Below are 24,324 nucleotides of genomic sequence, written 5' to 3'. Positions count from 1 at the left end.
GTTAGAGGGTAACGAGACCCATAGAGAGGTTACATGGAATTCAGGTTCCCATTCCAGGGTTACCCTGTGCTATTTGCAGTGGGCGTACCCTGAAGTTAAGGTTATGGGCTAAACGAAATCCATAGCTGCAGAAGGAAGCAGTCCCTGCTGCCTAACTGATGTTGCTGAATCCCACAGGGAGGCCCCTTGTTGAAGACCCAGTTGCAACATATTGGTGATCAAGGGAACATGAGTTAGAACCACTGATACCTCCTGTGCTTTGTCCCTCATGTACAGGTGGTATGCTCCTGTGGCTGCTGGTCTTGTGAAGGTTTGGGTATTAAGAGTGTTGGCTTCTGCCGTTGGAAGGATGTTCATGTAAGAATGTGTTTTTACCACCAAAGCGATGGTGTGAACTTGATGAGTATCTGCTGCACTGTGCCAAGTACCATGTAAATGCTTTCAGCCTGCAATACTAAATAGTGAGTGTGACATCAGTGAGAAGGAAAAACTACTTTGTGCATACTGTCTTTGAGAGTGTAATGTGCTTGGGGCAACTGCTGATCAAGTTTATGCTTGACCTTCCCAAACAGTAATTTTGTTTGCATATCATACTCTTAATTGAGAGTGTCTCCTTCAGATGCATGATTGATGTCTCTTGACTATCTTTCCCTGCCCCCCCTTCCTCTGAAGCTTATATCTTGTATTACATGCTAGGTTCATCTGAATTGAGCTCACTTTCAATTCCAGTCCATTTGGAGAAGATTGGCAGAAATGGTCTTTCCTGTAGAATCTCGGTAGGAGTTCAGGATGCAGTATGATGTACTATGGTGTCTGGAGTAGATTTTTTTTTTTTTTTTTTTTAGTGCCTGCTTCCTGTAAACTTTGTGGCCCAAAGAAATTCTATCAAACATCCATTTCTGAACTGCATCTATAACTGTCTGTAGAAACATGGGTACAGACAAGGTAAGTATTGATGACTTTCAGAGAGACTGCATAGACATTGTAAAAGAGACTCCAGAACCTGAAAAAGGTGCTTCCTAATCTTGCAGCTGAATCTGGGCAGGTGGAGTTTATTGGTCTGTTTTATATACATCCAGTTGCAAGACTGGTATCGTATCCCTTGAGACAGAGACCAGTCTCACATTGCACTCAAGCCTGGATCACTTTCTCTGATTTGATAGCATGTTTAACACTTCTAACAGATTACAGATATATCAAAATGGGTTAACTTTCAACTTTCATGTAAACGTGGAAATGCCCAACAACGTGGAAGGTTTTAAGAAAATTCACAATGTTTGGATTTAATTAAAAAGGTCGGCTGAATGGGCTGTGGGGAGGCTGATTTTCTTGGGAAATCCTTGGGATCACAGTCATGGTCTCTGTGGATCACAAATAAGCTGGTTTGGTGGAAGACTGGGGTGGTTTATCCTCCTGCCAATACTGATGATAAAGTTGATCTGTAAACATTGCCTTGTAAACATCCTGATTCTTTGGCTTGCTATGCTTACTCTAATGAAGAAACAAATTTTTGCTTTAATTAAAAGGATGCTTCTTCAATAAAGTAAATTCTTGCAGGATTTCATCAAATATCCATACTCTTTATTACTGTCTTCCAGGGCGAGCAAGACATTGGATGGTTGAAGATCTCTTTCCTTCATGAATGAACTTCATTACTGTACTAATGGCATTGGACTTAATTAATTTTGGCGATACCTGTTTGGTAAAACCATTTTCATGTCCTCATGCTATAAAATCTAGGTGGAAAGAACAAATGTGTATGACGGAATAAGGAAATTTATATGAGGGAATGAGGAAAAGCTGCTCAGAATAACTGTAATGGGAGGATGCCTAGGAATTGCTCCAAGACCATTTTGACCCATCTTGGTAACTGTCACTCTACCGAGAAAGTTTGTCCATGTGAATCGACACAGAGAAGTAATCTGATAGCATTTGGAGTAAATACCAAGTCTTGCATCTTCAGCTTTCCCCAGTCTTACCCAGTGTGCATAAATACACTTGCGCTCAGTCAAGCCGGTTTTTTTACTATAGATTATTTCCATTTTTAAGTATCAGCAAGTGGCATGATTTGTTTGAGTTTGTGTTTTTGCAGGAGGGCAGACGCACTATTGTAAGCAGGTAAGTAGACAGGTGGCAGACAGATCTCACAATGTGCTAAAATAATGCCATTTGCACTGCATAGGAAAGCAGCAGAAAAAATACTGTACAGCTGGAACGAAAGAAATTATATGTACACTACATTTGAATCCCTTAACCTAACCATAACTCTCCAGCTATTAGTAAACCAAGCATGCAAAAAAAAATCTAGTCAGTTTTTCAAATGAAAAGCCAGCTATTATTTTTTCTTGTGTAAGTAACCAGAGTCTCCATTTAGTCCTGTGGGACAGTTGTGCACTATTTAACTGTGTGATATGACAACACTGAGTAGAATCTAGTATGTTTTGGGTTTTATCGTCCTCGTCATTACAGGATGTCTACTCTGAACTACCAAAATAAAATGGGTGAGTACAATCAGAAGGAATTAAGGACAGAAAAATGTTACCTGGAAGTGTCACTTCCCATCTGGCTATCCTGTCCTGTAACCTTTCCACCTGGTGGTGGCTTTGCATGTGACTCTCTCATTTTTGCATTTTTACTTATGCATTGAATGTTTTAAAGTTTAAAGCCAGTAGGATGTTTGTCTGGCTTTCAGTGAAATAACGTCTACCTCAGAAGACTGAGTGAACAGAAGGATGATATGAAAATGTCCCTCAGAACTAAGACAATTCCTGCACTTTGTTTATTTTATTTTTTAAGTACTGCAGGCAGGGAAGTTGGCACAGAACGTGGTCTGGAAACCAGAACTGGGACCTCCAGCAGTACCGGTAGATGAACACTTCTTTGCCTGTCTTACTGCCTAGAAACAGACAAAGGAGCAGTTTAGAGCTGGAAGTGGAGCAGTCTGGAAGTTATAACTGTTTAGGACAAAATCCCCAGTGTTTTTTGCAGGAAATTGTCTTTCTGCTCTGTTTACAAGTGACTTGTGCATGTGCTTTTTTTTTTTAAAGTGGACCCTACTGTTAAAGCTTAACTTTGGGCTCTCTGCAATGATCTTCTTTAACCTGAGTTCTGAGAGGAATCTTTGTTCTGTATGACAAATATGTCAGATCCTTGGTTTAGCAAAAATTTTTGAAATTATCCCCCCCCCCGCCACCCCCAGAAGTCTGTGTGAGAGGTATACTGCTAGAAGAGCTCTTGTCCTTAGGCAAATATGAGTGCCGTTTGGTAAAAATTAGTGTTGTTCTTTCACAGGCATAATGTTTTGCTTTTCAGAGGCAATAAATAAAATGCTGCAACAGGGCTGTACTTGGTCCATAGGGCTGGATGTCTTGCTTATCTTTTCATGGCAATTTTAGCATTTGGCTAACTAGCCATAAAAGTGTGAATGGCAACAGTTAATATGACAAAATGTCCCTATAAGCTGCTATCCTGTCTCTGACAAAGAAATGCATCTATATAAAGAAGAGTACAAGAACACAGCGGAAAGGTAGTAGTACTCAAGGATCAGGAACTCCTAGAGCTAACAAGTGGCGTCTTTATATTTAATGACCTCTGATATACTTTACTTTCAATTTATTCACTCTTCCTTTGTGCTTATCTGAACTCTTAGCATTCACATCCTGCTGCAAAGCATTCCACAACTTAAGTACCCAATAGGTGAGCCTCCATTTTGCATGCTGTGAATCTGCCAGCATCTAGCTTCCGTTGATATCCTGTCCTTTTGTTGAAGAGACATTGTCTCCAAGCTGCTCATGGCTTTATAAACATCTGTCATATCTTTACTCAGTTGCCTTTTTTCCCACTAGACTGAATAGTCATTTTGCACTCAGAAGTCTTTCCGTACCTTGGACTCAGCCTTTTTACCCTGCTCTGTGCTTGGGTGAATCTGCTGAGTTGTTGCTGGTCTCTGAAATCACTGTTGCTTTACACCACTGGCAGCATGGGGATTTGATTATACGGGAGGAAAAAAAGACCAGGAAAAAGAACACATGGGCTTGAAAGGTCTGAGCTGTCCAGTCAAGTTCTCCTGTCATTGGAGGCAACTATGCAAACATTGCTGCTTCTTTCTCTCTCATGTGACACCCTCCGATAAACTTAGGCTCTTCAATAGCTCAAAATCTTCAAACAATATACCAGAAGAACAGAAGTAAAAAAACAAGAAAAAACAATGTTTAGATGAGGGTGATATGGGTTATGAAACACTAAAAGGAAATTAAAAAAGTAAGGGCGTGCAGTTGTGAATGTTTTATTAACTTGATCTAATCTCATCTTTATGTACCAATCAAGTGGGAAGTATTCCAGTTTATATAAAAGAGCTCAGTAAACCCTCTATTCTTAGGAACATTGCAAAGGTAATTTTCCCAGATGTTACGATTTCCTTTCTTTTGTATGAAAACCAGTGATTGCCAGAGGAGGAAAACGTATTTCTGTAAAATATGAGGGTGTCTCTGAGGACTTTCTTCACATGTCCTTTAGTTGAAATCCCTCTTACTGTCACTAAATACCAAAACTTGCCACAGCAAGGTTTAACTTCAATAATTACTGATGTCAAAAGCCAAGAGTTGAGAGAGAAACCAGAATGAATAGCCTTAAATTTTAGAATAGTTATTTTCACTGTTAAAGCTGTAGAGGTTTTACTTATTGCATTTCCTGGTTTGAAATATGCAGACTTTTCAATATCTGTAGTGGGGCACAAAATTAATCAAAAGGAAATATAGTTTATTGGCTCAATGTATGTTCTAGTTACTGCACACGCATTCAGATCAAGACCCTAAAGACATGATGAAGATTTAATTTGCTGGAGTGAAAATGTAATGATGCAGGAGTGGCATGGTAGTGCACAGGTAAGGGCAGCTGAGTTTTCACCATAAGCCTGAGTTTGATCCCTTCGCAGATAATCACACAAAAATTGTATTGGGCTCAAAACCTAACCTCAGCAACAACAAAGTAGGCCTGCCGATTTGCTTTCCCTCCCCAGTTTGCTTCTGTCTGTGAAGTACCTTAATGTTTCCAGCAATGTAAGCAAAAAGAAACCAGGGTCCCAAGAGACCTAGTTAAAAGCTTTGCTATTCATCATAAGAAAATCAATTATACAGTAGTTTTCTTTTGACCCAGGAAACGACATTGTGCCTTAATTAAGGAATAAAGCCTGATCTTGCATTTAATTGTGAAAGGATATACAGATGCAGTGATTTGTTAGACTGGAATGGGTTTAGTCCTAGGACTCAGTTTTGACTGAGCATTTTAATAAGTTGTTTTGTAAGAACATGTTAACTTTATTAATACAGAGTATTAACTCACCTCTTGCTGGCTTCTGCAACTCAGATATAAATCTCCCTGTAATAGTATTCATATGATGGCTTCGATGCTCTGAAACTAAGAGAGTGTCTTTTTTCTTCTACTTGAAACAGGTGGCCACCTAAGGTATCAGATTGTTGGCACGGTAGCGTGTCTCTGTTAGAAAGGGTGGGAATCAGTTTTTCCAGCAGCTAATGCTGCTCCTCTGGCCCTGCTCCTTAACTTAAGCCCTGCCTAGTTTCTTATAATTTAATTCTCCCTATCCATTCTTTCCTTTTATTTAAAACCAGCATTCTTGTGATGTAAGCCTGTGTGCAGATGTAACTGCCTTGTAACAGGCAGTATTTTGTATTAGCTTTATTTGGGAGGATAAATGAGTTTGGTGTTATCAACTAATGGGATTAGATCATCTCATATCAATGCCAGCTGCCCAGTTTTTCTACATGTAGATATTTACATTCCCCAGTTTTGTTGCTGTTCTTTGACAACGCGCGTTCGTTGCTGGAACTACCATGGAGCCATGAGATGTCACTGCAGGGTTGAAAACTGAGACAGTGATATTTGTAAGAAGTTAAAAAAGTCAGGTTTTTGAATGTGTTTTTATGAAGAATTTTCACCTTCCCTTGCTGATGTATCAAATATGATTCTCCTAGGGAATGGGACCCATGTGAATGTGTAGCCATGAGAAGGATGTTTGAATCAGAGATAGTGTATATTTGCTGTCATTTAGTCCTTTCTCACTGCATTCCTAATTTTTTTCAAGTGGATTAACGTGTTCTTCTCATGACCAGGCCTCAGGATTATAAATTTAGTGGTAGCTTTGGCCATGGCGTGTAAATTTCCAAATTTAACTTGACAGTGATGATAGGACTGGTTTTGATGGATTAAGTATGCGGAGTATAAAAGGAGAGAGATGAAGGACAACTTAAAGTTTGGGGCCTGGAATCAATGTCACGATAGGATTCTTTTTTCAATTAGGAAAATCTGTTACAAGGAGTGAACACCATAGTTTGACTTACTGCTTTTCCTGGCTCATCATAAGAAATTTCCTTCTTTTGCATCTCCATAATCCAAAAGTAGATGACTTTGTATTGCTTGTCATCTCATAGAGACTGTCATGCTTCTGCCAGCAAACTGGAAGGAATGTGGTTTTTTTGTTCAAATTTAAACTGCTACCTCTTCTCTAAAAAAGCAGAACAGTGCAATTGCCCTACTACTTGGTGTGCTGTAGTCCACACAGCGTAGAGCTCCTTGTGATGGGAGCAGGGATAGTTCACCAGGAACATTGACTATGTGATCTCTGTTCCAGCATTGGCTTTGCTTACAGTGGCATTACTAGCTCATCCACATTGTGGCTGCATCTCGCCCTGTTTTCTTACACCTTTTTCAGTTACCGTGTTCAGAAGGGATGGACTTTTCTGTGAAATCTCTCTTTCACTGGAAATGAACCAAAAGATCTCTCTAGTACCTTGAAGTAGTGTGGCTAGTAGAGTCATGCTTACAGTAGCTGGTCATTGCCATTGCCAGGCAGTCTAAAGTGCAATAGCTTTTCTTTTTCCTTCTAAGGAAAGAGATTGCTGGAGAGGTTGGAATGAAAGCCCCATCTGTAGGCCAGATCCTTATCTACTGTAAAGTGTGGTATTGAAGTCACTGATGCTGTTCTGATTCATATCCCCAGGGGTATGTTGGATAGGAAATAAATTGGAAAAAAGCTGCCTGTCTTTCCTGAGACAGCTGATTGCTATAAAACAGAAGAGAACAAAAAGTGTGTGGGTTTTGAGACTATGATACATAGCTGATGTTTCCTGGAAAAGACGGTTACACAGCTGTAGGTTAAAGCAAGTTGAAAATAAAATGACAAACTGAAGAGAGAAACTCAGGGTTCTTCGAGCTGCCTTCATTCATTGAATAAATGGTATATGCAGACAGTGTGTCCTTGGCACAAATTCAAAATCTGAAGTTCTCTGTGAGGCAGCCTTACAAGTTTATTATTTAAGCTTATTAATGGAGTTCGAATAGCTTTATATTCCACCATAAAAAAATTACATGCCTTAGAACATTGCTTAGTGATTGAAAAAAGACAAATTGTTAAATTCCGGAACGCTTACCACAAACAGCTTGAGATATGGATTTGTTCAGCGAGTAGAAAATACGGTAGGGTGTCATATGGTAGGGCCATGGTTTTCTAAAGGCGTGCAGTGTGTAATTAACCTTGTTATCAAGCTGTTGTAACAGTATTTGTTACGAGCCCCAGTCTCTCTCAGGCCTCTAGTGATATGTAAAAAGTTCCACATAAGTAAAAGGAACAAGAGGAGCAAAGGAACAGATTTTCTTCAAACTCTTCCTTGGAATGGTTGCCTTAAACCTGAGTTGTTCAACTCTGAAAAAACGCCTTTGCACAGGTGGTCTGACAGTGTGCTAAAGATACCCTACTAGCACAGTAAATCTCTGACAAGTTTCTAGAAATATCCTGAGCAAGCAGTTGGAAATTGCGGCCACTTTTCCTGTCTGTTCTATAAAAAGTAGCATTGAAATGACCTGAAAATTCTCCTCCAGTTCATTGCCTTTATATATTTCAGTCAAACCAAAAAAGCATCTATGCTTTTAAGTTGTCTGGTTACAATTGTAGAGGCCATCTGCTTCAGTAGTTGGAAGAATAAGTGATACAGGGTTTATATGAGCCTAATCAACAGATGAGACTTTGTTGACAGACTTAACCATTTTTAGTTGAATCTTTTAGGATTTTCATGTATTTGTGCAAGTCATACCTATTGAATGAAACTGTGATGGGCACACATGAAGTTATGGACATCTTGACTACTGCCATTCTGCTAGTCAACCTGTTTAAGTTTTTCCAGGTAATATTTTAAAAGATGGATGAACCTCTATTTTCCTCATAAAGCACTCAAAGCGTTTTGAAACTGTGGAGTGCAACATGTAATTTGTCGACTGCAAAGATTTTTCTTATTAGCTGCCGACAGCAATACAATTTCTAGAAACCTTCTGTGAACTTCAGCAGAGCATAAATAAGTCCTTTATTTCTGTAACACTGTTCTTTTTATTATTCTTTTTTCTTGTTTTTTTTAAGTGTTCCAGCATGTGGCTATTAAATACACTGTATCCTGAGACTAGAGTAATTAGTAGGGGGTGGGAAGCCAGGACATCTTTTTTTAAATGCTGTATTTGATGAGTACATTATAAAAATGTGGCAGGGGCCAACATAACACCTATGGAAATAATTTTGAAGACAGTTGTGCTTTTCCATCTCCAATCCATTAAGTAAAAAATCTGAAAGAGAAGTTGTATCCAGATGTACTATATATAGCTGATGAGCACAAGCTTGGTGTACTGTGTATGTGAGTGAGAAGATACATAGGAAGACTGTTACTTTTAATACTGTATAAGGTGAAGTATTTTTAATTAAATTAAATTTTTCTTCTCTTTAAGATTTAGGCTTGTGCTCTCTCCCCTTTGGTTAATCTAAGGGAATTTTGTCTTGAATCTTCGCTGATCTGGGCAAGTGAGCTTTCAGCATTTTCCTTCCAATTTAAGTTTGAGACATCTCAAACATTTCTGCAGCATGTACAAGCATCTTTCTTAGCTAGAACAACTCCAGACTGGCCACACAGTTGCTGCTGTCTCCCTTTGATTGAAAGGATATTTACTGTCTGTTGAGGCCAGCATCACCAGGTTGTACTGGGACCCACTTCTGTGCTCAGCTTTCAGAGGATCATAAGAGCTCTGCTTTCAGTGTTTGGAAGTAATTAGCATGCTTTAAAACGGAACCGAGCTGCAGTTAAATTATCTGTATGTGACTATTTTGGGCAGTATAGTGTGTAAGGTTCCGCTTTTTTTTTTTAAGCTTTCCTGACACCAGATGAAGTAAAAACATTTATTTAGAAGCCCTTTTGTAACCGAATTCAACCTACAGCCTTCCAAAGCAAAATCAGAATGTAGAAACATAATTGCTCATGTAAGAATCTCAATCAGTAAATAAATGAGGGCATATGGTAGACTCAAACTGAAACATTGGCCAGGAAATCTTAGTAGCGCTCAGGGAAAAAACAGTGATGCTATATTTGTTGTTTTCCTTTGTGTGGTCCTAAGGAAACAGAGGATTCTTTCTGCAGATGATGCTGTAGAGGCCAAATTCCATGACTGACTCCCTGTGCATACACAGTATGAACCAGTGTTTAATTGTGTGTTATCTTGAAGTATTTTTCCTACATGGGTTTTTCACTGTATGTGAAGAACTGGCTTTGTGGATTAAAAAAAAAAATACCGTGAAGGAGGTTATGTGCACAAACCTTGCTGGATGTATTGGGACAAAAGGGACAGGGCTTTGAAAGAAAAAGAACTCAGTACCTTCAGTGCTATTCTAGAGACTCAAATGTTATTCCTGCATCTGCCAAGTTAGTCCTGTGTAATACTGACAAATCATATATGACAAACTTTTCACAGGTAGTCTCTAATTGTGTGTTCTAGGAGTTTAGGAGGGTTTTTTGATTGTTTGTTTTGTTTTTTTTATCTGCATGCCTGAGTGTTTTTGGTTGGTTTGTTTGTTTGTTTTGTTATGCTGGAGTCTAGCTTTTTTAAACTGAGGCCAATAAGAGCTGTGCTTTGAGTGCTAGGTACTCTGAAATGCCACATCTGAAGCTGAGTACACTGTATTAGCAGATTTTTTGTTCTTAACGACTTAGTTCCTTGGCTTCCCTCTGTAAAATGAAGCATAAAGCACCCTCATTTTGCAAGTGTGCTAGAGCTCATTTCAGTGTTTAAAAGCTTGGTATTATAGTATTTCCAAACAATCAGTGGACACTACTTGAGAAAATGCAGTATTTTGAGGGATGCCAAATAATTTTTTAAAATTAATTTCCCTTCAAGGAGAAATTAGAATTTTTGGCTCTTATTTTGGTTCAATGTGAAGCCATATTTTAAAGTTCCTTAGCTCCTTGCAAAACTCTTTTTCCTACTAAGAGCTCTATTAGAGTGACACTGTTTCTGAGTATTATTATCGAATGTTTGCATATGCATTAATTTAAATTATATCTAATGTGTGGTGAGTGTCACAAAAGGCATTTTCTGGGTTACCTGCATAAGTACTCTAGACACCTGAGAAAGTGTCAGCTTTCCACACTTCTAGCATTTGCTTTGGTTTGTTCTCTTGATGTGGCAATATATAAAACATGCTGCTTAATTTTCATTGCTTTTGCAACAGCTGTAGTTGTAAAGATGATGGCCATAACCCTGTTCAGCTCTGATTTGCCTGCATACAATCATTTACATAATTCTTCCACACATTCAAATCCAAATAATAGTGTCATTCAGTAAAACAAATCCTGATTGCTTCAGTGAATAAGCAAAGAGTCTTTGGATAAACAAAATTTATTCCAAATGATTCAAAGTAGAATATGCACCTAATAATAATATTAGGATACTTCAGAAATGTTTAAGTAATGTCCTTGGGCTAAAATCTGCTTTGTTAATATTATAGAGACATTTCATTTGACAAGGCATGATAAGCTATGAATTAATTACGGGCGATACGGTAGTTTTGGTGGTTTGCAGTAAGGAAAGGTAAGATGAGAAAAGGTGCTGTTGATTTTTCAGTTTTCCAAGACTTATAGCAATGAGAAAAGCACTGGAAAGTTCAGAGGAGACATTAAAATGAACAGCATCCTGCTTTCTTTGTTTCTTATTGCAGGATATATGTTTTTTGCATTTCAGCGAAAGCTTGGTTTAAATTTTATTTACTTACTTTAGAAGACTAGTTATAAGCAATGCCTAGAACTGGCAAGAAAGAGGAGATGAACTTCACATCTCTAGCTACAAAATGAGAGTTTTGCAGTTGTTTTCAAGGCAGATCTTGTGAAGATACTCACAAGCAGAAGTCTTGATTCTTTCTCGCTTCATGTTTTCCTACTATCAAAAGTGGTAGATTCTGGTAAAACTGTGTATAATCTTCAGCATTAGAAATAAGAGGGCAGTTAGGTTCTTTTAGCCAAGTGATGTTAGCAGAAGTTTTACATCTATGACTATTGCAAGGTCACAATTTTCTTACATAAATCTTTTATAAAACAAGAACCTGCATCTTGCCACCACCAGTAAGCTCAGATTGTGAGAGTCCTATTTCAAAGGTACGTCTAGCATATGTTAGTGGATAATGTACTGGTGGTTCAAAACTTCCGCAACATTATGTGTAAACTCTTGTCCTCGATTTTGAATTTCTCACTTTGTGATAGCTCAACATGAGGTGACTTACACTGTTTCTGTTCTAAAGCAAAACTTTCTCTAAAAATAATTTGTTCCAGGTGCAACTCCTGTGTATAGGATGCTTTCCCACTCAGTATTCCTGGGAGCAGGAGAGTCACATCTGCTAGTTTTCTTGAGCACTTCTGGCTTTGAGAAGCTGCTTTCATGAATGAAATGTTTGTGTTTAGTTTGCCTAATATCCTTTACTAAATGAGTCAGTGAAGCACATGTGGGTAAAGTTGATAGTCTTTATGCTGCTCACATTTGTCTACTTTCCAGTCAAAGGAACTAGCAAGGATATGACAGATTACTTGTATCGTCATCCAGGTGTAGCTGGCCCATTTTACAAGACCTGTCAAATCGTTTTAGTTTCCTGGTTTAATGCTTTTTATTGATCACCTTTGTATTTTCTGTAAGCAAACAAACTTGATCCTTGGTACTGCCATGATACTTCTTTGGTACTGGCATGATACTACATGTCTCATGTAAAGTAGGTCTAAAGCCAGGATTGATAGGAAAGAGAGAAGAATAACAAGTCTATCTCCTACTCCATAAGGACTTTCTGATTTGGGAAAAGTACTCCTCATACCAAGGAGCTCTTTTGGCCTCCTTTACTCTCTTTTAACAAAACCCTTAGTAGGAGGCAAACTCACCTTGCTGTGAAGTACATTATATATATATATATATATATATACATGTTATTGATTACCAATTATCGTATGGGGTCCCCGTCCACCCTTCTTTTAATGAGGTCAAAGAACAAAATGGTTAGGAGTTTGAAAGTCAGCTTGTTGTGGATCAGAATGAGTCATTGCTAGGTAAAAACTCGGTTAACAAGGTGAGAGACTCTTCAGCTTCACAGGTCCGTTTACAGCATTTGATTTTCGAATTCTCTTCCCCCATCTGGGATAAAAGGTGAAATGTAACATTCTGCCTGACTTCTTTCTTGAGGAAGCTAAACCATGAGGAAAAGCCTAAAGCCATGGTCCTGTGTACAGTAATGTTCATAATTTTATGACAACATGGGATATTCTCATTGAATTCATACACTTAAAGGCAAGCTTAACTTCAACTGAGTATAGCAATTAAATTAGGGTGTGATTAGTAAATAGCTATTTACAGAGTGTGCGAAGTGATGAAGTGAAAGCTTGTTAGGCTCTCAGAATAGCCAGCTGTGGTCTTGGGTAGATGTGATAAATCATCTGGTTAGACCTTATTTTCAACTAATTGGGTTTTCAGCTATTTGTTTTATTTTATTCTGTCATAAAGATTAGCTTTCTGGGGAAAAAATGGACTTTTCACTGAAGATTTCCCAGCAGCAGAGTATTGGGGGGTGGGGGACAGGCATCAGTGCAGTTTCAGAAATTTTCTTGTCTGAATCTTATGGAATTTTTAGTTCTGATACCTGGCAGGCAGGAAGGACAGCTTCTCTTGTCTACCTGCTTTATCTGTTCCTTGAGGAGGAGAGACTGCAATGCATTGTGGGAAGTGCAGGCTGGTCGTGCTGAGCCAGGGGAAGGTGGGTAGATAGAGCAGGTTTTTAATGGGTGCTGAGAGCTCAGGTCCTGATCCGGAGGGAATATAAATATGTACTTGTTACATTCAATACATTTGACTTCAGGAGGGACTACATGGGAATGATTGCTTCAGATATGGAGGCATCATAATTAGCTGGGCTCTCTGATAGGTGCTTTGGTTTTGGGGGATCCTCTTGACTGAAGAGAGAAACTGTAATTTGGTTTTTAATTTCATGGTAGATTAAGAACTGTTTGAGGCTGCTGGGATACCAGGGTCCATTTTCTTAATTTTGTTAATGTGTACTCATTGCAATTTGTGAGCTTAAGCCAGCAGGAAGATACAAATATGAATGATAACAAATGTTTAAGGCTTACAGAATAATAACATGCTAATTATTAAGTTTTACTCAGAAAAGAAAAATGGACAATAAGCTTATAAAAGGTGCACCAAATACTGAAATGGAAAATCATTATGTCTCTTCATTCTGTAGAATCAAGTCAGCAAGTAAACATCCATCCCACTAGCTCACAGACAGGCAGACACCAATTCTAACAGTAAATGAAATTGACTTGTAATTTCAGTCAGTTTTTCCGTTGAAGACTGGGTGTAGGCACCTAATGGGCTGGTTGTGTGCTTGTATGTACGTATGTCTCTATGTGGGGGTGTTCCTACCCTTACGGCCACATCCTTTCCAGCTGTTGCTTCTTGCCCTTCTAAATGAAACCACTCTTCGGAACATCTTAAACCTCATGTTGATCACACTGACTTCCTAAGTCAGGTAAGTCACCCAGGGTGCCTTTGCTTGAATCTGTCTCTGGCCATGTGATTGTACCTGGAATCATTAGGAAACTCTTCTTTTCTGTGAGAAACCTGCAGCAAGTAAAGCTGCAACTTTCTTCCTGAGACATTTCAGTGCTAACAAAAAGATAATGTAGGAAAAAAAACGTGCCTGTAGAGAGGAGACAACTGATAAAAGATTTCTTCATTTACATAAAGAACTGACATATAGAAAATACTTTGCATTATTTTTACAGCAACATTAATCCTTCTTCTGGTATTAGTATGTCTCAGTGGTGAAGGTTCAATATGTGGACATATGAGGGGAGTGTTGAGGTGAGAGAGTGGGGTGGATTTCTCCTGGTTTTACTGTTTGTTGAAACCAGTAAGTTGCACAGATGGAATCCAGGCTTTAAATTTGCTTTAGTGAGAGAAAAGGGGGTGGCAGAGGAAAGGGATAACTAACTGTGGCATGTGAGCTGAAGCTGTCTGTCTGCTTCACTCCAGGACTTGGGCTTTTTCCAAAGACTTCAGAAGGAATGAAATCAGCATGTAAAAGTTGAAGAAATCTAACTGGAGTACTTCAGTAGGTAGGAGAAAGCTACACGATTACATTCATTTGCACTGATAGAGATGGGATTTGAAGTTGTCAGAAGAAAGATTGTGTTATTGTGTCTTAGTATATACAAATGGAAGAGGGAAAATGTCCTCAAACCAGCGTGTGCAGGGAGATCCTGCATGCAACATGGTCATAAATTATAGGTGAAAAAGAGGTATTGCCTCAAAATCTCCATGCTTTTGATAGTGTGCTTAAGAAGTGTATTAACATATGACTGCATTTTGCTCTGGCAGCAAGCATCTACAGAATGACTTTCTTTTATGTGTAAAAGATTGAAGCAACTGAGGGTAAAATTGGGACATTAGCTGATTAAAAAAGAAAAAAATGAAATATTGTTGCAAGCAATCTTTGTGAAGCATTTAAAGAATTCAGGAGTACTGTTGATCTTTTTCTTCCTTTCAGACTTATTACATACATATCGGTAGGTCTCTGGGAACAAATAAGGAAAAATGCCGACAGTAAAATAAGCTTTAAAATATGTACCCTTTTCTAAGGGCTTTTAGTAATTTTCATATTGTTGTCTTGTAAAATAGTATTAAAGTGGAAAGAAGTCTTAGATTTTTAAGAACTGCTGTTTTAGCATCTTACATAGATTATGCCTATATGTATTTATATAAACAACTACAGATATGCATATTAAGGTAGCTTATGCTAGGACCTTGTATATACTGGTTTATGTTCAAATATGTTTTGGAATTAACATAGTGCTAGCTTAGTATGCAGAATTGGTAATGCTCTGTGACACTGCATGTTTTTGAGTGAGTTATTTAGGCTTTGATTCATAGTATTTATGAGCTGTATGGCATGAGTTTTCTATTGAATTACTTCTTTCGTTTTACTTTAGCAAATAAAGAATACACGTAGAAGGCATGAAGTACCTCTGTTTATGCAGCTTGTAGTGCGTGATTGGAATTTCCTATGTGAAGATAAGGCAAAATAAATGGTACAAGTAGGGAAGCTAGTCTGCACAAGTTTTTAAATTGCAGTGTTCCTGTGTATTTAAAGAAGCTGCCTGATGTCAATAGAGGTTACTGAAGGGAAAAATAAAGAGCAAGTGGGAAACAGGTTCCCATCTGCACTCACTGTTTAGGAAGAGTGGGAGAGATTTTGCAGGTGTTGGGTATCTGACCCTATGAGCAGGGAACATTCTTGAGTCATGAGGTTGGAGGAAGCTGAAGGAGGCAAACAGAGATTACAGTTCTTAGGTGGTATGGAAATAGTTGCATAGCTCAACAGTCACTGATTATTGTGTATGGTATAACAGTAAAAGCTAGACTTTGGTACAAAATTTGAATGTTTACTAAGGAAAGTCTAGCCCCTTGCTAAAACAACAACTGTATTTTGCTCATCTGTCTGTGGGCAACCACATACGCCCCGGAAGCATGGTGATATTGGTGCCCTTGAGTTTTCCACAAACTCAGTGTTTTGCTTTAAAAATCACCACTATAACTAGAGGCTTTGGAAATACTGGCAGCATTTTACGTACCTGCCCTTGAATATGTACGTTTCTAGCTGCGTCTATAGATCTATGTGCAATTTATTAAAACCAGATAGTTCAAGATGCTTACTGCTCCTCTGGCACAATAACTGTGCTGTCAAAGTAGGTACTGCATAATATAGTAATGAAAGTTAGCAATCATGATTATTTTTGTTTTGGATACCATTAAAATACTTAATTGTGTCTCAGTATAAACTTTTTGCTTATTAACTTCTAAAAAAGAGGCTGATGTCCTGAGACGTAATAGTGAAAACAAATAACTGGGAATCAAATCTCTGTCAAAGTGATCAAGGAGAACTCTTAAGAGGTTCAGTAACTATCAGGAATATATACAGAAAAATTAATTAAATCCAAGACAAAATTTAATTGTGAAGATGGCATATAAGATGATTGTGAAACATTTTCCCTTATGTTAGAAGTGCTTATTAAAGAAAACTGCAATGTGCAGAGGCATGAAGAAGGTTTCCACAATGCACAAACCCCAGCGTTGCCTTCTATTCTTTTTAAGGAGCACATAGTACCTGGAACCCCTTTTGTTGCATAGACACCTCAGTTACATCTGGAATCTCTGTGGTACTGTAGTACTAGTAATAGTAAAGAGTGTCCATATGTGATAAATGTCTTGAAATACAGGAAATGTGGCTTTTTTTTTCTCCTCACAGGAGAAGGTTCCCTTCAAGAGCTACAATCATAGAATCGTTTAGGTTGGAAAAGACCTTTAAGATCATCAAGCCCAACCATTACAATGGGCTTGGTGCGGTGATACTTGGAAATGAAGTTTCGTTATTGCCTGAGGGTAGAATATAGAGTCAAGCAGATGATTTCTATTCATTGCTTCTTGTTATTTACAAGACCTAGGGTAATATTACATACCGTTACCCTAAGAACTTGAAACTGAACCTTGTGCTATGATGTTAGACCAGCTGTAGCCTTTCTACTAAATTGTTGTTGCAGATCCAAGATACAGTTTAAAAACTAGTGTAATGAATTGTTAACAGCAGCATTTGATCATCAACTTGTATTTTCACAGATACTTGGCTGGCTTTTTCAGTAAAATATAAATTATGTTTACAATATGGTAATATAATTGGTTTGTGATTTTAATATAAAAGTATAGCTGGTTTCAAAAGAGATTAGAAGAATTTATGGAAATATGGTCTTCACCCAAATGCAACCTGGAAACCTTTAAACCAGTCTGTGTGGAAGGGAGAAGATACCTACGTTCCTTAATTTTCCTTTTATGCTCTTTCCTTAAGCTAATGGCCATTGTCAAAGATAAGGGATTGGGCAAGATGGACCTTTGTTCTGATCACCAGGACTTTTTTGGTGACTAGTGGCAAAAGGAAGTTTATGAAACAAAAGTGACAGAAATAAAGAGGAGCAATCTGCATGTATAGGTAGATACCCTGCCCCCAGCACATATCTTGAAGATATTGAAGAGACTAATGTGTGGATTAACCTGTTGTGGTGGATTTCGTCTCCCTCCATACAGATTCAGTTTACATCCTTCCACAAGAGGAATTAACCTGTATCTGAGACTGCTTGATTCTCAGAAGGATGCTCCTGAGTTCCAAGAAGCATGCTTAGGAAACCCTCCAGTTGCTGGGAGGATGAGCTAGCTTTTTTTTTTTTTTTTTTGCCTGCTGTCTGATTGCTTCTGTGTGTCTTCACATACGTTTCCCTCTCTGTTACTTATAAGTTTAGGCAGCATTCATGCCAACATAATTATTAGATGTTAAGGAATGGCAGAGACACAGATGCTGTGGAAATTTCTGTGTAAATCAGCTCTAAAATGAAATTCTAGATTCATTGTTCTCATCAGAATTCCAGAAGCCCTGAAACCTTTAAAAAAAACCAAAACCAAAACAAAAAACCAACCAACCAACCAAAAAAACCCCAAAACCAAGCCAGGATCCTGGGTTCGCTGAGGTTGCACTCTGTGTCAAACCCAAGCCTGGAATATAAGTGACTCAAGCTGTCACTTTCTTCTGATCTGAGCATCTGCCAGGATCAACCAACAGGTTCAAAACATAGCCTGAGACAAAACAGTGTTTGGCTTGCTTATATTACTGGTAGCTCAACAGTGCTTTGTGTAAAATTTTGGTAATAAAAAGGTGGTAGCACATAAAAGTCAGTAGCCATGCATCTTCCAGACCAATATACTTTTTAACATAGGCTGTATATTAAGTATGAGATTCTTAGGGTAGCCCCAGTGGGATGTCTTCTTCAGTCACTGAGGATTTGAGCGTAGTATCTGAGGTATGTCAGGTTACTGAATTATACCTCACTGTCCTCAGTGACTCATTCCTCAGTTGTCCTCCTCAGTCTAGTTTCCACAGAATTCTTGCTGCCAACAGGTATGTTTTTGGAGGCCTGAGGAAGAGGCTACATATAGTGTTGAACAGCATTACCTCTGACATGCACATCCATGGGAAAGAAGTACAACATGGACAGCAGGTCTGTCAAGCTATTCTTTCGCCTAGAATGGGAAGAGATATGCTCTTAGTTGACGGAGGACCAGCTACAAAGGGCTGGTGAGAGGAGTGACTTTGGTTGGCTGAAATGCAGCGGTGGCATCTTCTACTCATCTGTTTTTAATACTTGAATAACCAAAGATCGTAGAATAAATGTGCACTATACCCGATTTTCTCATCCTTCCTGCTTGACTTACCTAGCCAACCTGGTTCTCTGCCACTCATGTCACTGTGCAGAAGCATTTGACCTTTATATTCATAAATTTTACCAAAAATCTTCTCTGTTTTGATCTGGGACAGAATGTGAGGGCAGAACTAGGAGGAAAGCAGCTGGAACTAGTCAGAAAAGAAAGAGAACTTCAGCAGCTCCAAAGAAAAACAACATATGAAATGCTTTCATATTGATCCCTTTCTGTATGCTTGGCCTCCAAGGCTCTGGTTTATTATTTCTTTTTATTCTTTAAGCTATTTAGTGTACCTGTGTTCTAGAATTGAAAGTTTTTCAAAACTGTTTTGTTGTCACTTGTTTAGTGTGCTTAAGCTCAACGTGGCTTAATTTTGTACTTTCGTGCTGAGAGATTTTTCATTCCTGTTCCCACAGCATTGAGTTGTGCTACTTTTATATGGCAAGTGTCTTCATTGCTGGCCAACTGGCATATTTCATTTGTAAATGAATGCTTGTTCTTATCTACGTCTATTGTATATAGATACAAGCACCAAATTTTTCTTTTAAATAGGTGTGTGGGTGGGGAATTTCAAGGCTAGAGAGGAATCTTAGAAGCATAACTCCTGTTCATCTTACATTGTGAATAACTTGCTTTTAGTTGAATTTTGGATCATGGTAAATATAGCTGTGTGAATCAGAACAAAGCATGATTGTGTGAGAGCAGAGCAGTGAACAGTTCATTTCAGTTATATGCTGTACATCAGTGTCAAACTCAAACAGCTCTGTGTTCAAAGCCTGTATGTTAAAAGCTAAGGGAAGAAAATATGAATCTAAAGTGCTGCTTTAAATTGCATACAGCTAGAAGGCCTCCATGTTGTTAATAAAATGCACTTACCAATTTCCCTCACAACTAAAAATCTTTTTCTGAGGAGATTATGCTCTGTATTTCTTACTGTCTTTGTTTGTTTTTTCTAGGGAGGTTTTCAAAATGGATGACTGGAAACCACTTCTTGTTCTCTTTGTTTCTACCTTCTGCTCTATAGATGCACAACAGACTGGTAATACGCTAAAGAAATTACTCTTCTTCAAGTTGATAGCAAAATTAATTTTTTCCATTTATACCCAATGCTAGAGAGAGATGATGAATTGATGACATCGTTTATTCTTTGTATAACTAGGGATAATGTAGTATGTTTTTATGAAACATATATTTAAACTAGGATAGGATAGTTGTCCTAAAAAAATGCAAAATTAAATGCAACAGCTTATTAAAATTTGTTTTTGTTCATGTGTGCTGAGGTTCTGTATTTTCAAAAGCAATGAAAAACTCTTGCAATTGTAAGACCGCCAAGGGCAAGATAAGTCACAAGACTTAGCATTTTTATTTTGGTAGTCAGGTCTTCTGGAAGATCTGCTTGAGAAAATGTTCTGTGCAGTTGCAGAACATTTTCTGTATGACTGTTGGTTTAGGGAAATAATTGTTTCATCCATGCCCTACTAGTGTCACGTGCTTCTGAAAGGTGTGGAAACATGAGTTTAGTATCTACTAAAAGTGAATGTGGTTAGTCCTGTTTAAGTTGGTGTGAATTTATTTTTTCCCCTCAGATAATAAATATTTAGTAATGTATGCTTGCAGAATGGAGCTCAAAGCGTAGCAGTAGTTAATGACTCAATGATTGGTGTGTATAAATTCCAAGTTTCAACTCTCCTCTGAGTCTCAGAGTAGAGACGCAGTATTCAACTTGAATCCTCTGCCAGGCCAGCCCTTCACAGCAAGAGCTTTGAGCTTTGCCAGGCAGAGATTTGGTGTGAACCAGGGTGGGTGTGTATCTTTCCTTGCTGTCACCAGGATCCTTATTCTTATTACTGATAAAAGAACTGCAGCATTGGGTAGAGTCAGCCTTCCTTCCCATAGCTTTAAAAGCTTTGAAGGGAGGTAAAATCAACTTAACAGCTGTTGGAGTGAACAAAGCAAGCAGAGCAGAACTTGAAGAGGTTACTGAAGGTCAAGAAGCTCTTTGCACAGAGCTATGATGCATTGCCGATAAAAATGTTAGGGAACTCTGCTTCTGCAATGAAAATGACAGGCAAGAATTCTCTCCGCTTCAGGGGTACCAACATGCTGTCTTTCTCCACAGCAGTCATGCAGTTCAAGTGGTTTTTAACTCACAGTGGCCCTTCAGGTAGCAAGAGGATGAGTGTGGTGAGTGGGGTAGTTAATACGACTTACTGGTAGGTAAAGTCTGACCTCCCTCAGCTGAGGGTTTGTCTTTGGTTACAAGCTCTGTCTTGTTATGACTCTCCCAGCTGGTCTTCTAGATGATACATAAAGATCTGTGATTTCTTTTGCAAGTTAATAGTGGAAAAGAACGGATTTTATCTATGCATGGAAAGTCTCTGGGTTGAAGTGGGATAGATGATGGGTTGACTTTGCATGGCCTTGCTGCAAACAGCTTCTGTGACTAAGGGTTTACACCACAGAGAACAAGAAAAAGATTAAACACTGCCAAGGTTATCTTCCTCACTAGTATTTTTTTTTTCTGTTTGTTTGTTTTCCCCCTCTGCTTTTTCCCTAAGTTTGCAGCAGTCAGGTGGCAGATCTGGTATTCCTGATAGACGGATCAGAAAGCATATCAAAAACTAACTTTTCTGTCATGAAGACCTTCATGTTGAAAGTTGTGGACAGCTTTGTTATTTCTAGGGACAAAGTACATGTTGGAGTAGTCCAGTACAGCCAAGAGCCCCAGAAAGAATTTTCTCTTAATGAGTTCTATACTGACACCATGATAAAGGAACAGATCAACAGAATCAAGCAACTGCAGTCCTCTGCGTTCATTGGCAAAGGGCTGAGCCTTGTCCAGAGCCTTTTTCAGCCTGCCAATGGAGGCCGCAAGAGTCAAGGAGTCTCACAGAACCTTGTAGTGATTACAGGCGGGTACTCTGCTGACAAGGTGAAGGATGCAGCAATGGCTTTGAGAAGTGATGGGATCCATGTCTTTGCAGTTGGCATAGGGATTATAAACTCCTTTGAGCTGCTTTTAATAGCTGGTGATGCAAGGAGAGTGTTCACAGTGGAAAACTTCAATGCACTGAAAACCATCGAGAGGAGTATTGTTAATCAGGTCTGTGAATCCAAAGATCTTCCTAGCCAGGGTAAGTAATATAAATGTTTTGTTGGGTGTGTAATGGCGAATATCAACATGGCTTCATGCAGTCCCTGATAAAAGTACCTGAGCTAGCTGGACAGCAATGCAACTGTTTTACCAAAGAATACTGCTCAGGTTACTCAGTCTTGCAACTTTCTAGACTTGCACCTTGCTTCAGTCAGGAACCATTACACTCTTTACTATGGTAAATAGCTTCTGAGGTAAGACAGTGCTTCACATCTAGCGTTTGTATTCATAGCTTCTCAGTATCTGAAAGGAGCTAGAGCAGATATGCCCAAGATATCCTAATCAAAAAAGAGAAACAGTCAATTCAGTGATATTTAAAAAAGAGCCTTCCAAAAACCTAACTCTGTCATCTACAACTGACCATACTGCTTCAGTGGAACTGTCAGCAGCAACTGTTGACAAAACTTAAGTCTCGGAGAGGGGATGTAAGAAAATCCATCCTTGGATATGTGGGAGGTATTGGCAAGGTGTGAGCAGCAAATCCACAGTAATGCTGAGATGCTACCCAAAAGCTTTCCCTATGTAAGAAACAAAAGGTGGTATTTTTTACTACATCTTCTTGGTGGCAGCAGTAGCTTGGATGCCACACAGCCTGAGAGGCTCCCAACCCCATCGAAAATAAAGGTTCAGTATTGCCTTAGATTAACGTAGCAACTTTTATCAGATGTCAAATGCTGGTTTTGTATCTGTGTGTATTCCGACTTGGTGCTGCGGTATCAGTTGCCTTGTCATGTGGGAAGACTGAAGCAGAAAACATACAAAATTGCTGTTTAAAATTATGTATTCCTGCCAGTTATGTAGTAAGATAATACTGTAGATGTGTGTGTTAAGTTGCAAAAAGAAAAACATCGTGAATGACAAATCAAAAAGCTGAGCTCTTCCTCTGCTGAAGGTGAGTGGGACCTTGTGTGGTGTAAGTGGATGGCATTGATTGGGGATAGCAGGAAGAGACAGTGCTGGAGCAGTTCTCTCTGTGCCCATCCTTACAGGGGCTGTGACTGTCCTGTAGAGCTCCTTGTCTCCCCTGTGTTTTCACCATATAGGTGATGTTTTACATGTGTTGGATACATGCTCTTCTCTTTGTTATGCCATAAAACTGTTCCTACCCAGCTCTCCAGGTTTCATTCCCTTAGGGACCAAAATTTACTGTGGGAAAGGAACACCAGGATGACCACACTGCTTGTCTAAGGCTTTTTGTAACAGCGGCTGAACAAATAGGTAACTTTGCCTCTCCTACACCCTGAGCTTGTGGGCTCTTGAACACAGCAAAACTGGCTGGTGTTTGCTGGGGTGTTGGGGGCCAAAATGAAGACCTGAGCCTTCCCTCCTAAAGCCAGAAGCTACTCTCTGTGTGAATTATATCTACTCAGGTGGCTTTCAGAGAGGAGAGCAGCTGGGCCTGTTTCAGTATGAGCTCTGCACCCCCATTCTCTCTTTCTCCCATGAGTAAACCTCCAGCTGAAAAGGCATCCCCCAGTTCAGGAGAGCAGAGAGAGAGGGAGAGGGTTGCTGTGGAAGGGGGGTGCACTGCTATGGAACAGCGTGACTATGGCTGATGCAGTAGCACCTCCTGGTGTTTCATGGACAGGGAACGGGGAGATTTAATGGGAGATGCAGCAATAAACTTGATATATATACAGGCACACCTGTTTAGAGAGAGAGAAATTAAGGAAAGCATATTGGCTTTGATCTCACCAATGCATGTATGTGTTGTTAAGTTCTGCATAAATTTGTCTCGTAAAACAAAGATCAGCTTCCTGTGAAGCCTGTTTAACCTTGTCCTGTCATCTGTTCTCCTATATTGACTGACCTTTCCTGTAACAAATCTATTAATTCCCCTTTCTCCAGTTGCCTTCTCTTAAACTGCCAGATTTTTCAGATTTAAAAAACTGCATTCAAGGTACAGAAGGTCAACAGGGGGAAAAGATACCTTTGCAGCAGTAAGATGGGGCAGTTTAACAATGTGGATGTGTGTGGGAGAACAGGTGATTAGAAAAAGATGTTAGCTACACAGAGGTGTTCACTCCTGCAAATAAATACGGATTATCAACAGAGTGTAGAGTACCTACCAGAAGCTGTTTTACACATTCTTATGCACAACACAGTAGCACAGAAGTGAATACTGCTGTTTTGATACTATTGCTGGTACACTGGGGAGATGGCAGGGAATGTTTTAAGAGCTAGGCAGTGTGGATGACCAATTGTCGGGGCTAAACTGCTGAGTCTGTGGTTGCTCTTCACACTCCCTCCAAATTATGTGGCTAAAAAGACCCAGATCTCAAAAAACTCATTATGAAAACATACTGTGTGTGTGCTGGACATGAACACATACTGGAAGAAATTTCCATGAACATAAAATTTATTGGATATGTTTAATCAGAAATGTCCCTCACAAATAGAAAAATGCTGTTCCCTGCACTAATGATGGCCTTTGCATCACAGGTGTTCTGTGAATCTTCAAATCAGATGGGCAGCCTCACAGCCTGGCTAAGGGGCATGACTGAGGGGTG

The 24,324-nt window shown here is 39.1% G+C and overlaps 1 protein-coding gene across 1 annotated transcript in view; it reads left to right on the top strand.

The window, feature by feature from the left end:
* Positions 1-930: 930 nt before the first annotated feature.
* The window catches only part of LOC309598644 (collagen alpha-4(VI) chain-like), a gene marked incomplete at both ends in the record, with an annotated part of 61,517 nt that continues 38,123 nt past the window's right edge, over positions 931-24,324 (top strand). Inside the window, 5 exon segments of the mRNA XM_082329397.1 lie at positions 931-945; positions 20,339-20,535; positions 20,537-20,647; positions 20,649-20,752; positions 21,219-21,794. Coding sequence (XP_082185523.1) covers positions 931-945; positions 20,339-20,535; positions 20,537-20,647; positions 20,649-20,752; positions 21,219-21,794 — 1,003 coding nt within the window.

This window comes from Platalea leucorodia, assembly GCF_965183815.1.
Source record: "Platalea leucorodia genome assembly, chromosome: 1".
Classification (NCBI taxonomy): domain Eukaryota; kingdom Metazoa; phylum Chordata; class Aves; order Pelecaniformes; family Threskiornithidae; genus Platalea; species Platalea leucorodia.
Note: the sequence above shows the minus strand (reverse complement) of the source record. Positions and strands in the feature narration are given on the sequence as shown.